Source organism: Opisthocomus hoazin, chromosome 6 (genome assembly GCF_030867145.1).
Source record: "Opisthocomus hoazin isolate bOpiHoa1 chromosome 6, bOpiHoa1.hap1, whole genome shotgun sequence".
Classification (NCBI taxonomy): Eukaryota; Metazoa; Chordata; class Aves; order Opisthocomiformes; family Opisthocomidae; genus Opisthocomus; species Opisthocomus hoazin.
The window spans coordinates 10,381,956-10,396,405 of record NC_134419.1 but is presented as its reverse complement, the minus strand read 5'-3'; the positions used below and the strand labels follow the sequence as shown (position 1 = coordinate 10,396,405).

The 14,450-nt window shown below is 55.9% G+C and overlaps 1 protein-coding gene across 3 annotated transcripts; it reads right to left on the bottom strand.

The window, feature by feature from the left end:
• Positions 1–2,297: 2,297 nt before the first annotated feature.
• Positions 2,298–13,769, bottom strand: TAL1 (TAL bHLH transcription factor 1, erythroid differentiation factor). 3 transcript variants are annotated; one of them, XR_012764388.1, is made up of 7 exons: positions 13,649–13,769; positions 12,195–12,344; positions 10,550–10,960; positions 9,676–9,767; positions 8,517–8,564; positions 3,411–5,455; positions 2,298–2,782 (listed from the first exon to the last, which is right to left on the bottom strand). XR_012764388.1 is itself a non-coding variant. In XM_075424541.1 (6 exons), coding segments are annotated over exons 2-6 (972 nt in total). In that variant the 5' UTR covers positions 12,197–12,344; positions 13,649–13,769; the 3' UTR covers positions 2,986–5,036. The 3 variants fall into 3 exon arrangements, 2 of the variants coding, with proteins under 2 accessions (XP_075280656.1, XP_075280657.1); XM_075424541.1 differs by lacking the exon at positions 2,298–2,782 and having other exon boundaries at positions 2,986–5,455; XM_075424542.1 differs by lacking the exons at positions 2,298–2,782; positions 8,517–8,564 and having other exon boundaries at positions 2,986–5,455.
• Between the last annotated feature and the right edge of the window lie 681 nt (positions 13,770–14,450).

Here is a 14,450-nt window from a genome sequence, read left to right as displayed (position 1 = left end):
GGTACTCGCTCTTGGCTTCGGTGGTGTTCCCAGGCAGGGGTGCCCTCAGCATGGCTTTGCCAGAAAGGCTGTAATTAAAACCACACAATGAGGACTGAAAATAAGAACTGCCCAAATTTGGGGTGATTTTTGTTGTGTGTGTTTCTTGTTTCATTGCTTCAGGACATAGACATCCCTCCCACCTTCTCTTCTTTTTTTTTTTTTAGTTAAATTTTATCTCAGTGCCACTTCCCCTCCATTCTCGCTCCCCAGTGTCATCCACGCAATGGATTTTCTGCCACCAGGACCCCAAATGCCACCAGGTTCCAGTGACATGTTAGAAATGTGGGCAACCAAAATCCCTCTAAATGCACCTGCTTCAAGTTTGTGAAGAAACTGCTATTTGCCAGGAAATTTTCAGTCTATCAGGAGATAGACAAAAGGAAAACAGGTTGGGCTGGGGTTTTTTCCCCATACATTTGAATTCACAGAGAAGTGCTCATCACTACTTGCAAAGCAGCATGACTGTAGAAAAAAATTAATCATTTAAGGGAAGTGAATTAAATTTTCCATTGGAAGACGAGGGTGAGAAGGGCTATAAATATTACTTTTAAAAAGGAAAAAAAAGGGCAGAAGATGCCTGCTGCCTTCGTGGCATTTGCATCTTGGTGGCTGAGCGGCAGCGAGGCTGGGAGGGTGCTGCAAGGAGGACGCTTCTTCCAGCATGACCAACATGGGGCCACCAGCCACCCCGCTGGGGACATGTCCCCAGAGCCTGTTCCAGCGCAGCAGCTCCCAAGGTCTCACCATCACCAGGGTCCATCAGGAGTGACTCCCGTTGGCCATTCTGCTGCGGAGCGGATGGCATCAGCACCCTCTCAGCTCTTTCTGTAGACTATAGGGCTATATATTAAATATATATGTTCAGGGAATGGTTTGAAACCTCCACCTGGAGGATGTTCTTCCCTTCGCATGGCAAAGGCCATGTGGCCATGAAGGACGTTTTAACTGAAGAAAGCAAGCAGCAGATGGGGGAGGTGGAAGGCGACGGAAGGAGGGAGGGAGAGGGCCGGGAGGTGGGAGGGAGAGATAAACGGTGGGTGAGCTATCAGCTCTCCCTGGGCTGGCAGCAGGACAGGGGACAGGGTTTAAACCAGCTGTGCAGCCGTGATCGTCCCACCCCAGATAAACACCCAGCAGACCCACGCCACCCCATGCCGCCCTACACCTCCTGCCAGCGCCCGGCATAGAAACCAGCCCAGCCTCGGCTGCGGGGGCTGTGCTCAGCCTGGCTGGGGGTCCCCCCGTGTCCCTCACGCGGGGCTGTGCCTGGAGAGGGATCCCTGCACCCCCGGGTCAGAGCCTGGGAGGGGTCCCCCTCTTTCACACAGAAACTTTACAAGCAATTGTTGGCTGCTGGGGGGGAGGGTGGTGTTAAGCAGTTAAGCTTCTGGGGGAATGCTTTAAAAAAGCAAGAGATGCTCTAAAAGACCCTGTTTAAGTAGGTGATGACTCTGAAAATCACAGAAATTAAAGAGAAGAAAATACTTGCGGTGCCATTCCTGTTCACCTGCTCCATGCTATGGGTACAGTGTTGGCCATGATCAGCAGCCTGGTGCTGCAGTTATAGATGTGTATATATATAGATAGATAGATAGATAGATAGATACACACACATATATATAAAGATATACACATATATGCAAATATGTACACATGTTCAATGGACCACTTAGTCTGTCAACACTCCCTGCTAATGTTACCAGCTCAATTGGTTTTTAAAGTGTTTGTGCACATGGCTGTGAGAACAACTTCTTTTTTTTTCTTCAAAAAAAAAGAGGAATTACTGTCATTGCCTATTAAATCGTGCCCAAACACTGCCTGGATGTGAAGGGAAGCAGCACTGCCCCCCATAGCCCCCTCCTCGCACTGTCCCCCTCCCCAAAAGAAGGGTAAAGACCGTCAGAACCTTTTGGGGACCTGCAATTAATGTGCTGGGGGTAACGCAGCAGTGGCTGGTAACGCTCGCCTGCGGCGGGGGGATTGCTTCACCGCCCGTCTTCCTTCCTGTCGGCCCCACGCACTCTTCCTCCTGCTTGCTCTCTCTGCAAAAGCCCAGCCCAGGCTGGACGGCATGAGCCAAGCAAGAAAAAAGTTAGCAGATCCTTTTGCAAGGTTTTTGCTGCATGTTTATGACTTTCAGTGGCTGGGGATGGACCATCCGGGCATCCTCACCCTGAAATGCAATACCAAAGTAGTGATGGATCCAAGCGATGAGGTGGGAGAAAGGCAAACAGCAAGTGGAGGCTGCTTTGTAAAACTTTATTTAGAAATATTCTCGATATATTCATTATATATATATATTTATATATACACACACATTACAACAAATGTGTTTTCTAAATAGCACATCCACAGTGGGTTGAGACTCAGGGTACCAGGTCTGGTTACTTCGTTTCTGCAGAAAAAATGCAGAAATCCACGGGGAGGGTGGCAGAGAAAGGGACGGGGCTGAAAAACCCAAAAATCGTAAGGAGGGAATTCACTCACACAGTACGACATTGCCCCAAGATGTGGTTTCCAACAGAAATGGAGGCGATGGTCCACACAGCGAGAGATGAAACAGGCAGGAGGAGAGGTGGGCAGAGGAAATGTACCATTCAAATCACAATTAAAGTACAATTGTACATACCCCGGGAGGCCCGCGGCACGCTCTGCTACGGGCTATGAGCAACCGCACCCGTGCGTGGGGGTGTTGGGGGGGTACCACCACGGTTGTACCATTTTCCCAACTGTTCAGCTACTGAAAAGATTAAAAAAAAAAATAATGTGGGGAATGAGGGATTTCTGAGTGATGGTGATTTTTTCTTGCAATAATTTAATAAAAAAGGTGTAAGACCCTCACCCACCCCACTCTGGTGTGATTTTTCACACTGAAGACCAAGAACAGCTTTACCTGTGTGACAGCACCCCTCTCCCTTCCCGGAGGGTCCCCACCTGCCAGCCCCCACCCCCAGGCCGCCTCTCCTACCCCAACACTGGGAGCAGCCCAGACCTCTTCCTCAGCCCCACTCCATCACCCGCTGGCGCCTCTCCCCCGGCCCAGCCCTACGGGAAATCCCCCTTAATAAAAACCCCTGAGCATGGGCAATCCAGACCCAGGAAGAAGATTTTATCCTTTTCTCCAAGTTAAGATGGGGGAGATTGGTGGTTGCAGAGGGTTTGGGGTCTACGGTGGTTTCACACGATTTGGGGTCTATGCTGGAAACCTTTGCTCGGGCTGGGACCCCTTTCCAGGCAATTAATTCCACCTAACATGCCAACCCACGCACCAGCCTCCCACCTATTATTTACAACGAAGCGTTAAAACCACACGGGGATGGAAACGGCAGGGCTCTGAGTTAAGCCTGGACAGGCTTGCAGGCACCCACCTGAACCCGCTGTGTCTCCTTGTACCTCAGCACCCTTGAGGAACGAGTGCAGTGAAAGGTGTCCCCGCTCGAGCGACTTTTTCCCTTCCAAAGGACGTGTGTAGGGTTTTTTTTACTGTAGCGTGGAGGAGATTTCTTGCCATGAAATCTCTGAGGAGGGAGAGGATGAGCTCGGGGCAATCGCTCGGTCAGGCATCAAGTGATGGGTGAGAGATGGGCCTGGCGCAGCGGTGATGGCATGATGTGCTCCTCAGCTCCCAGCCGCCGCCGCTGCCGCAGCAGCCCCCTGCTCCCCAGTCTGTTTCCCAAATGCCTTCCCGGGGGGGCAGCGGGGATCAGAGGATCCGCTCAGTCGTGGCCATCAGTTTTGCAGCAACCTGAAAACTTGGGAACGGCGGCTAATCCCACCGCTGCTCTTGGCGCTTCCCCCAAGATCTGGAGCAGCTGTGGGTTCCTAGCAGCCTCGGGCAGGTGAGGATCCTCCTAATGCCGGATTAAATCCAGCGCTGTAGTCCAGCCTGCGGGCATTGGCACAGCTGAACCACCAACATTTTCACACAATAAAACCAAAAAATTCAAAGCATAGCATTAAAACCCTTTTATACCCTATGTACACGCGCACTGTTGATGCGCCATCGACTCCTTTTGCCTTTTTTGTTGCTTTTTGAATTTAAAAATCCCCCAGTCCGAGGGGATGCTCCACTAGCAAATTTTTTCCCCCCCTCTTACCAATTCTGAAATTCGTCTTCCTTTAGAGAAGCTCTGGCCCTACGGAAACCGCTGGGAAAGCTCTAAGAGAACACAACAGGCTTGGAGCTCACCCGCTGAGCGTTACCAGCAGAAAAATCAGAGGCCAGGAGGGCGGCAGAAAACACCTATGTACCTTTTCATTCAGTGGATACTGCATGACAGAGATAAACAGAAGTAATCCCACATCATAAATACAACAACCCCAAACGATCCAAAGTTAGGTAGAAAGGAAAAGAAGAAAGGAGGGGAGGGGGAGAAAAAAAAGAGAGAGAAAAAGTCTTAATCCTTTTAATAGTTCTTTTGCTGAGGGTATTTTTTCACCTCTTTAAAAAGACACAGTCAAAAGCTCTCGGACATCAGGAACACGCGGCCCCAGCTCCCGCTCAGACCGGTTGTGTATGCCACGGGCTGGAGAAATGCTGCAGCGCTGGCGGGTTTCAGCAGTCTCCAGCACCCCGTGGAGCTGGAAAGCGTCGGTGGCCTCCACCGACAGCGAAAGAGGAGTTTCGTGTCTCAACCAGGTGACTGTTTAAAAACTGACGGTGGTCAGACAGTCTGAGAACCCTCTAAATGCTGGAGAGGTGCTGGCCGCGCCTCCTGCCCCTCCGCAGAGTCACATCGTGAGCAGTATGTACAATGAAGATGACTTCAACGCTTTTCTTCTTTGTACGATCACGTACCTAAATGCTGAACGTCCATCTGGTTTGGTCTTGTCCTCGGCCAACGCATCAGTTGCTCCGTCCTGGTCTGGGGAGAACGGGGAGCCCGAGCCCCCAGGGAAAGGCAGAGTCCCAAATCCCACCGGCACAAGTCCCAGCATCCGCGTGCTCGGGTCTCGCCTCCCCCTTGGTGCTTCGGGAGCGATGCAGAAGGTCATCACCGCTGCGCGGTGCCTTCTACGGGGAGAATGGCGTGGTGCAGGCTCCGCGTGTGCTTCGAATCTAGCGTTTCGTGCTCTTCCGTGAAGCTGTCCGGGCTCGCTGCTCCATCTAAAGAACTTCCACAGCTAGAGTTGGGAGACAACATGTCCTGCAGGAGGTCTTCCTGGACAATCCCAGAGTCTTTGTTCACTTTGCCCCTTTGGTTTCCTTCTTCCTCCTGGTCGTTGAGCAGCTTGGCCAGGAAGTTGATGTATTTCATAGCTAGGCGCAAAATCTCATTCTTGCTCAGTTTTTTGTCGGGTGGGTGGGTGGGGATGAGCTTGCGAAGCTCTGCAAAGGCTCCGTTGACGTTCTGCTGTCTCCACCTCTCCCGGCTATTGGTAAAAATGCGACGAACCACTTTCGTATGAGGACCTGCAATTGCAACCATGCAGAATTAGGAGCAGTGCATAAAGGGTCAGTAACTACTTTGCTGAAGAGGTCACCATTTCCCAAATCAAAAGACTTATTTTAGTGACATCAGCAAGGCAGTGAAACAGGAGTTTCCAGCTGACTGGAAACTAACCTGATGAGGTAAGGTAGCCATAACTTCTGTTCAATCCAGTGGAAGGGAAAAATGGAGTTGCATCTTTTTAGGTATCCCCCAAGATGCCTATATTTGCCCCTCCAAGGAGGAAGGCTTAGGCCATGACGCCTGTGCAGAAGGCTGCTGTATTTTAGGGTATCTCAGCTCATTGACAAGGGTATCTCAGCAAAAAAGGTCCTGTGAAAAGGTTATCTCACCAGATGGTTTTTTTTTCTATCCCAAAAACGTCTGAAGGCCATACCATTAAGACAGGAGGAAACGAGTTTGAGCAGAGGTTTTGACAGCTCTAAGATCTGGAGATTTTCCCTCACTTAGGCAAGATCCAGAGCTGATAAAGGCTGTAGGACCGCCACCAGCCCTCCGGGTGGTTTGTATGGAATGGGGTGGCCGGGTTCCCCCCTAGCAACGAGGACAGGTAGCAATGAGACCCACGGAGTGAAAGCAGCGTCCTTGCTGCAAGGGTGATCGTGGGTGGAGGATGGAGCAGTTTCACAGCTGACCTGAGGACCGCCTGCTCTCTCTGCATATCAGCGTTACAGGACAAAGACTCCCTGTCTGACACTAATGAGAGCAGGGGCTCTAAGTTGCTAGAGGTGTCCACTTGGCTCAGTTACACATGACCTCCCTGTCATTTTACAGCCATATTCCTGGTGGGGCATCTTGCACAGGAAGAATCCACAGAACGCACCAATTCTCTTTTCTTATCATCAGGGTAACTGCTGTTGGCACGAGCAAGGCGTTGTCTCTGTGCTAGAAGAGACCCAAAAGCACTGTGCTACAGGAGTAGCAATGCTGTAAAGCAGGACTGCAGGTCCTTGGGTCCATGGAAACCAGCTCATGTAAGGAGATACTACCGCAACATTATTTTATTATTATGCCCTGTCCATCCTCATCTCCAGGAGACACCAGCAGTGGAAGGACACAGCAGTTTTATGAAACTCTAGGAGAATGACCACGGCAGAAAGCCCATAGGATGGGAAGCATCACATACAGTGAAGACGATCACAAAGTACGAGGCAATGACTTGCAGGTAACAGATCGGTGAGTCGCACCCCAAGGTCAGGCTGTGGATATTCCCATCCGCACCACCCCTCCCCTGCAGCCCCACTCTGAGATACTTGCCTAGCTGCTCCCTCCTGGCGGGAGCAAGACCCTGGCCGTGGTGAGCAGTTTAAGCCATAGCTCTGCCATCACCCAGTGAAACCAGCATCCCCGGGAGGGGCATTTAAAAATCATTATTCTTACATAGCGAAGCTCATGGCTGCTTTGATTGCGGTGGAGTGGCTAAACAGATGTGATTTTTGAGGCATCCTAGGCAGGCTGCACCTTGACAGATCCCACCTAGCATGACTGATAAGAGGAATCCCATGTTCCAGCTGATTAAACACCATTACACTTTCCTCCCTTCGGGGAAACTGAGCCCCTTCGGTGCAGCCCACCACAGAAAATAGCCCCCACCGCAGGGTTTGTGTGGGGACACGCTCCCCAGCAGCCACTGGCTTCAAGCTACCGGCTTCTCCAGCGTGCGAGCAGCCATACAACTTGCTGCTCATCGCAGTGTGCCCAGGAGCAGGGAGTCCCCCAAAATCACAGAGAGCCCCCGGGATCAGCTGGGGAATGTCGGAGTGAGAAATTCGTCTCCAACCTCTAAGATCCTGGTCTGACCCTTTAATAAAGCAAATTTTCCACTCCCAAACAGCACGTAAATGCCCTTCGTATGAGTTAATGTGCAAGAGCTCATGGAAAGGGAAGGTTTCTTGTCCCTGATGTGCACAGCCTGCTGTGCCACGGGGTCGTGGGGAAGGCAGGGGGACAACTAAGGGGACCTTGCCAGCACAGGGCTGCCCAGCACTGTTAGTAAGGCAGCGGAGCGTGTGCTGCAGCCTGCTACAGTAATACAACAGCTTCAACACTTCAACGCTCTTTCCGCAAGACAAAGTGACCAGCCTTGGATCTAGAAGCAGATGCAGCTTCAAACCTTTTTACACCCATAAGAGTATGAGAAAAAAAACCCTTGGATACTGTTTATTTAAAAAAAAAAATCTTGAGATATTTTCAGTCTTCACAGGCTTCAAACATGCATCTCTGCTTGCTGAAAGTTGCCAACTAAAAGGTATCGATGCATAAATAGGTCAGCAATCATAAAAAGACACCTGTTTATTTTCATCCAGGGGCACCCAAACCAAGCTCCAGGATATAACACAAGTTCTGACACCACTCAGATTTTTGATTCCTGCATTAACTGAATTAAAAATACGTTTTAGAAAGAGATCGGGTTTTGGCAAAAACGTGGCAAACAATGGAAAAATTTGAAATGCCCCTTAGCTGAGATATAATAGAAGAGATTTATTTCTCATAAAGAAACTTGCCTCAGAATTAATTCAAGCAGCCGGCTGAGAATTTTTGCCTGGATTTTGTTCCAACTGATTGACTGATGATTTTTAAAATTGTAATTAAAGGTCTGAGGAAAACTAACAAAAAGATGAGCTTCCAAAGTTGTGGAGTATCTTTGCAGATGCTTTTTTTACATTTTTATCTCCATTTGTATCTATTTTTAAAGATGATATTCAATGCACTAAACTACCCCAAAAACGGATAAAGAAATAGTTGCAAAAAACCCACCGCTCGTTTCCTTCCAGAGGAAAAAAAACACCAAGCACCCGGCAAGGCTCTCCTGCCCTTCTGCTCCTCCTGAGGGCTGAGGGGCTGCAGGACCCCACTGTGCCAGGGGTGCCACCCGGCTGGGGACCCTCAGAGCGACGAGCAGAGCCCAGCAGACCACACAGACGCTTCAGCACGGGACTCACGGCCCTGCAAACCGCTCCCGTTTCATCCCCCGGTACCTATTTTTCTCACTCGAAAATTCCGAGCCCGGTCTTGCAGACTCACATGGGGCAGAACCCCCAGGATCGGGCCCAGTCTGTGCGTCTGCGTTGCCTGGCAAGCAAAAGCTGGGTTATAACCAAGTGTCCCTGTAACCCTGAATACCTGGTTTAACAGCACGTCAGCAGCTTTAGTCAGACACCGTGATATGATGGACTTCGCACCGCAGCCACTGAGCCTCTGAATCGGGACCCGGACAAAAAGACCCTCTCGTTGGGGGGTGAGGGGACCCGAAGGGACCAAGCAGGGAGTGGGGAGGGGGGGACTGATGAAGGCAGGCAGTGCCCCGAGCGCATCATTTCATGCCGTGTTATTTCAGGGTGATGTGGGTTATGATTTGATCCGGTTTTAGATTAGCCGGGTGGAAGGAAAGGGACAGCTGGCTGCGAGGAGGAGAATTCATCGCCCGGCGACTGAAACGCAGCGTTTCCAGCTGCGGAAGAGACAGCGCATCTCGGTGGACCTCGCGTGGACGGGCTCCTCACTCCGCAGACGGACGCGTCAGCCTTATTCCACGCGCGAATTGCCCTCGCAAGCGTCCCTCTGAGTGGGCAGCGCTGCCGCCCGCCCGCAGCCTCCCGCACCCCGCGCCGGGGTCCTGCCCCGCCTGTTCCCCGCGGTGCGATCCCGCCGGTCCCACGGGGATGCCCGCCCGTCGGGTCTCTGCGCCGACCCCGGACCGGGCGCGGGTGCTGCCCCACGGGAGACCGCAACGGGGTGCGGGCACGTCCCCAACAAGGCACCGGTCGCAGGCCCTGAGCAGGGGCTCGGCGCTTCGCTCCCGGGCAGGTTAAACGCTGTGGGGGGAGAGGGGGGGGTCGTTCCCGGGGCCGCGCTCTGCTTCAGGGACTTCTTCTGGCTGACGGGGCCCGCAAACACAGCGCTGTCACCGCGGCGGCCCTCACCCAGCCTCTGCCCTTCGACAGAGGCTTCAATTTAGCGGCTGCCTGCGGATTTCATCCCTCAGCGAACGGCTCTGCCGCGGGCGAGCGAGCCCACCGAGCGGGCTGCGAGTGGGCGGCCGGGGCGGGCCCAGGCTCTGCTCGCCGGGGGAGCTGCCCCCCCCCCCCAACCCTTTGCCCTTCACAGTTTGGGGGTTTTAACCCCAGCACCTCGCCCCGCTCAGCAGATGGGGGACAACCCCCCCAGGAGCCAGCGCTCTCACCGTCGGTGATCTCCATCTCGTAGGGAGAGGGTCTCCTCTTCACCCGGTTGCCGCCGTACATGGAGAAGGAGTCCGGTTCGCCGAAAAACCCGCTGCGAACGGAAAGCGGAGAGGCCGTGAGGACGGGCTGGCCCCCCGCCGGCCCCCCCCGGCCCGGCCCCGGGGGGCGGGGGGCTGGGGGCTGGGGAAGTACCCGGGGCCGGCGGGAAGCCGAGCGGCTGCGTGACCGCGGAGGGAGCTCAGGGCTCACGAAGCCGAGCCCGGCGACACGACGACACGACACGCGGCCGCCCGGCGACACGCACCGAGGGACGCCAGCCCTGAGTGGGCGACGGGGATGCGGGCGGCGTGAGGACCCCGGAGCAAACCCTCTCCCCCCCCCTCCCCGCGGATTTCTGCCCCGCGGCCGCTGGGCACCGGCGCCCACCCGAGCCGGGACCGCAGTCCCCCCCCGAGGTCCCGGGCTAGGAGGCGGCAGCGGGGCCAGGGGCTGCGTCCCAGCGGGAGGGGGGGGGGGGGGGGGGCAGCGCCCTGCTTCTGTCCCTTGGCTCGTCCGCGGGACCCGTCGGGGGACAGGGAGCGCCCGGGGAGCCCCGAGGCACCAAACCGGCTCTCGACGGGCACCGGCGGACCCCTTCGCTCCATTTCTACCGCGAATTATTTCCTTTTTTTTTTTTCTAAGAAAGGCAGTTTTTCGGGTTATTTTTTTTCTTTTTACCCCCCCTTTCTTCCTTTGCAAAGCTGCATGCAAACCCGCGATGACTAAGCCCCGAGCCCCGCGCGGAGGAAGAGATGCTGCCCCCCCCTCCCCCGCTCCCCAGCGGGGCTCCCTTCGGGGTCCCCCTCCGGGGGTGGGCTTTGGGGAGACACGGACCTGTTGATGGTGGCCAGCGGCTGGCCCAGGTTGTAGAGCATGGCCCTGCCGGGGGGCTGCAGCGGGAGCGTGGGGGGGCTCAGCTGCACCATGCGGGCCTCGCAGGCGGGCTCGGCTCCCGGCGCTCTCTGCATCGCCTCCCCCGCCGCCTCCCGGCTTTTTATGTCCAGGGACCCCCCCCGCCGCACCAGCTCGATGACGGGCACGGGGGCGGCGGGGGGCCCGGGGGAGGGCCGGCCCGCCTCCTTGGACGCCCCGTTGAGCAGCAGCTGAGGGTCAGCCGGCGTCTCCATCCCCCCGCGGCCGCTCTCCGGATCGCTCGTGGGCTCCGCTTCCGAGTCGTGCCTCCGGGGGGGGCGGGCATCGCGGGGGTCACTGGGGGGCGGCGGGGCGGGAGGCCGGTCCATCGTCCTGCGGAGAGAGGCGGCGGTGAGGGGCGGCCCCGGCTGGGGGGGTCGGGGGGGGGGCGTACTCCGCCCTGGGCACCGCCCGGACGGGGGTGGGGGGTGAGTCGGGCTTCGGCTTCGAGAAATGGGGAGAACGGGGGGGAGGCACCAATCACCCCGAGTTCGCTGCGAGGGGGTCCCGGAGGGGGGGGAGGGGCGCCACGCCGCCCAGCCGTGCCGCGCTGTGACGTCACGGAGCGCCCTGGCCCTGCCGTGACGTCACGGAGCCCCGCGGAACGATGCGGCGCTGTGACGTCGCGCAGCGCCCCGGTCCCGCACGACACCACGCACTCGGGGGAGGCCGAACCGGACCCCCCACCCCCCTGATCCCCCCCCGCCCCCCCCATCCGAGGAGATTCACGCGGCTGCACGCGGAGGGTGACGCCGTCGCGGCGGGTGACGCAGCGCGGGGGAGCTCGGGCAGCGGAGGCTCGGCCTGAACCGGCGCGGCCGGATCGCGGCGGGGCGGGGGCGACCCGCAGCCCAACCTCCCCCCTCGTTCTGGGGGAAATTCTCCGGTTTTGGGGGGCCCCGGCGGTATTTGCCGCCCCGCGGAGCCGGCCCCGTGGCGGCCCGGCCTGCGACCGCCTCCCCGCCCGTTTTTATTTTTTATTATTATTTTTAAAACAGCGATATATACCTGAAGCCCCCTGGTTTTTTTTTTGAGGGGGGGGGCTGAGGCAGCCCCTGACGGAGCCGCTGCCGCGGGGAGCGGGGGGAAGGGGCCGGGCGCGGAGCAGCCCTCGGCCGCACACCATCCTCGCCCCTCTTCTCCCACAGAACGAATGCTGTCGCGACAGGGCACCTCGCGCCGACGGCAGGCAGCGATATCGCGGCTGTCACCATGCGGTTTCTCCCACCACCTCCCTCGTTCGTTTTTATTTAATTTTTTTTCCCCCCTGTAAACAAGGTGCTTCGCGGAGCAGAGAGCTGCCACACACCGGCTCTCCTCCCTATCCTTCTCCTCGGGTAAATTTATGTTTTTTCCTTTTTTGCTGGGCTGAACTGCCAGGGAAAACCCGTTTTTTAGCCGATTCTCACCATTTCTTAAAAAAAAACCAAACCAAAACAAAATAACCAAAAAACACCCAACCTAACGCACAAGCTCCCTGCCCTCCCGCCAGCCCCCTCCCCACCAGCCCTCTGGAAAGAAAAATCTAATTGCCCGTTCCGATATTGTATAGGAAGAGATTACTCACATGTGTCATATTTAAGTAGGGACACCGCAAGTCTCTCCTCTTTCAACAAAAGCGCTCTCGGTGTCAGGCTGGATTTACTCCTCCCACCTCACGGTACTTACGGCTTTACAGGGAGGAAGGACACCCGCATCGGGATAAAACGGCTAAATCCTGGGAGGAAGAGAAGGGGGGGGAAGAGGCGAGGGTGGATCTCGTGGGCCCGAATTGCCAGAGAGCGGCGGGGAGCGGGGTGCTGGAGAGAGGGAAGGGGGGGACGGCACCCCGGGGCTCCCACCCCCGGGTCCCCCACCCACCCACCCCCCGCCTCGCCCACGGGGCCGCCACGGCCCGGCGTAGAAAAAAATAAATAGATAAATAAAAACGGAAGGCAAGGGGGAAAGAAGAAAAATTAAAAGCCGTATATTGGGGCAAAATGGGCAGGTTTTAGGGCACGTTGCGAGCCCGGTCTCCCCGGGAAGAAATCCCGGACGGGGCCGGAGGAGTTGTTTTTCTCCCGACGGGTTGGCAGAGAGCGGCGGCGGCGTTTCTCCCGCGCCCGGCTGGACAATTTAATTCCTAAAGGGGCAAATTTAATTCCTAAAGGGGCAAAATGAATCGCTGGGGGGGCCGGTGACGGGCCGCGCCGCCGCCTGAGGAGCCGCGACGGCCGGGGCCGGGCTGCCGGCGGGCTGAGCCCGCTCCCCCGCGGATCAACAGGAAGGCGAGGACGGTTCCTTCCCCCCCCCCCCCGGCAGCAAAATCACGAAAAATAAGCTTTTCGCCTTGGTAAAAAACGAAATAATCCTGATGGCGTCCCCTCCCGCTTTCGTTAAAAACGAAATAGGCAAACCCGCAAAAATACCCGCAATGTTTTGCCTGCGTTTGGGGGGGATTTCGTTTAGAAAAACGGACCGGGGCGGGGGGGGAGGCATTAATTCCCCGCCCGCTGATTTCTGCTCCGCAAATTCCTTTTGTTTTCCAGCCGCGGATCGGCAGGAAATTTCCAGCCCAGCAACGCAGCTCTACCGCGGCCGCCCGCAGCGGAATCGCCCCAGAGCGGGGGAGCGGGAGGGAGCGGGATCTGGGGGGATGCCCCCCCCCTCCCCCCCGGGAACCAGCGAACAGGCTCGGCCGGGTCCTGGCCCTCCCTCGGGGGAAGCCGGGCCCGGCTGTCGCTCCCCCCCCGGGCCGGACCCACCCGGCTCCTCGCTGCCGCAGCCCGGGGGTCCCGGGGGGGCCGGGGGGGCCGCGCCTCACATTGTCAAAGGCGAAAGCGTCTTCTCCTCCTCACCCACCCCGCATCAAAGAAGGAAAAAAGATTAAAGCCCAACCGCGGAAAAGACTTTTTTAGTTTCTTTTTTTTCTTCCGCCCCTCTCCTACCTGTGACACGGGGCAGAAGCCCCCCAAGAACCCCTCGCTGCCCCCCGAACCCCCCGCCCCGGCCCGCTGCGGGGCCCGATTCCTCGCTACTCACCATTTGCTTTTCATTGGGAAAAGTGAGTGGAGCCATTTTGTGGCCTACGCACCGCGTCTATATTTGTAGTAAGTGTTGGGTGGCTTCGGCTGGGTAGGCTCTAATTCCACATCACGTCCAGTTTCCTATTTAGTATGGAGAGCGGAACACTACTGCAATGTGGCCGAGAGAGATAAAGCCCCAGCAGTGGCCCGCCTGCCCTGATAAGCTTCTAAACCCATTATTTATGAAATGATTCATTATTATTTGGCAATTTTATCGAAGGAAAGCGGAAAATTATTGCAGGGATATGCATAGGAATAACTCCGGAATGCATGCCTTCTAGCTTTTTATGTGTGTGTGCTTAGATGCTCTTAAAAAGACACTGAAGAAGAAAAAAAAAAAGAGAGAGTAATAAAAAATTGCACTGTGGCTGCCCGCATCTGAATAGCAATTCTTTATTTTAGTCCTCTTGGAGGTTATTATGCCCCTGCTCTTTTTTTTTTTTTTTTTTGCCTTTTTTTTTTTTATTAAATAAAGAACACCTACTCCGTTCTTAATTAAATTTAATGAGCCAAAATAAATTGTTGGAGATGCTGAGAGAGAGGGAAGGGGTGTGGGCTGCTTTGGTACAAGAGGAGGTAAACAAAGCACGTCGAGAGGAGACGTTTTGGAGAGAAGTGGCCCCATCCCCAGCCCTCCTCCCCCCACACCGTGTGTAAATCGGGGCGAGCTCCCTGTCTCACCTCCCGCGCCGGGGCGGGGGGAGGCCGAGACTCCCTACGGGGCCGGGGGATGCTGTGGGACGGGGAGCGGAGCGGGC

Bases quoted from the DNA above. Each gene is read 5' to 3' on its own strand.
- TAL1 (XM_075424541.1), bottom strand. The intron at 9,768-10,549 runs GTCCGTGTCTCC...TTCCGTTCGCAG, and splicing joins CCGCTGGCCACCATCAACAG to CGGGTTTTTCGGCGAACCGG. The intron at 5,456-8,516 runs GTGAGTCTGCAA...TTGCAATTGCAG, and splicing joins TCCTGGGGGTTCTGCCCCAT to GTCCTCATACGAAAGTGGTT.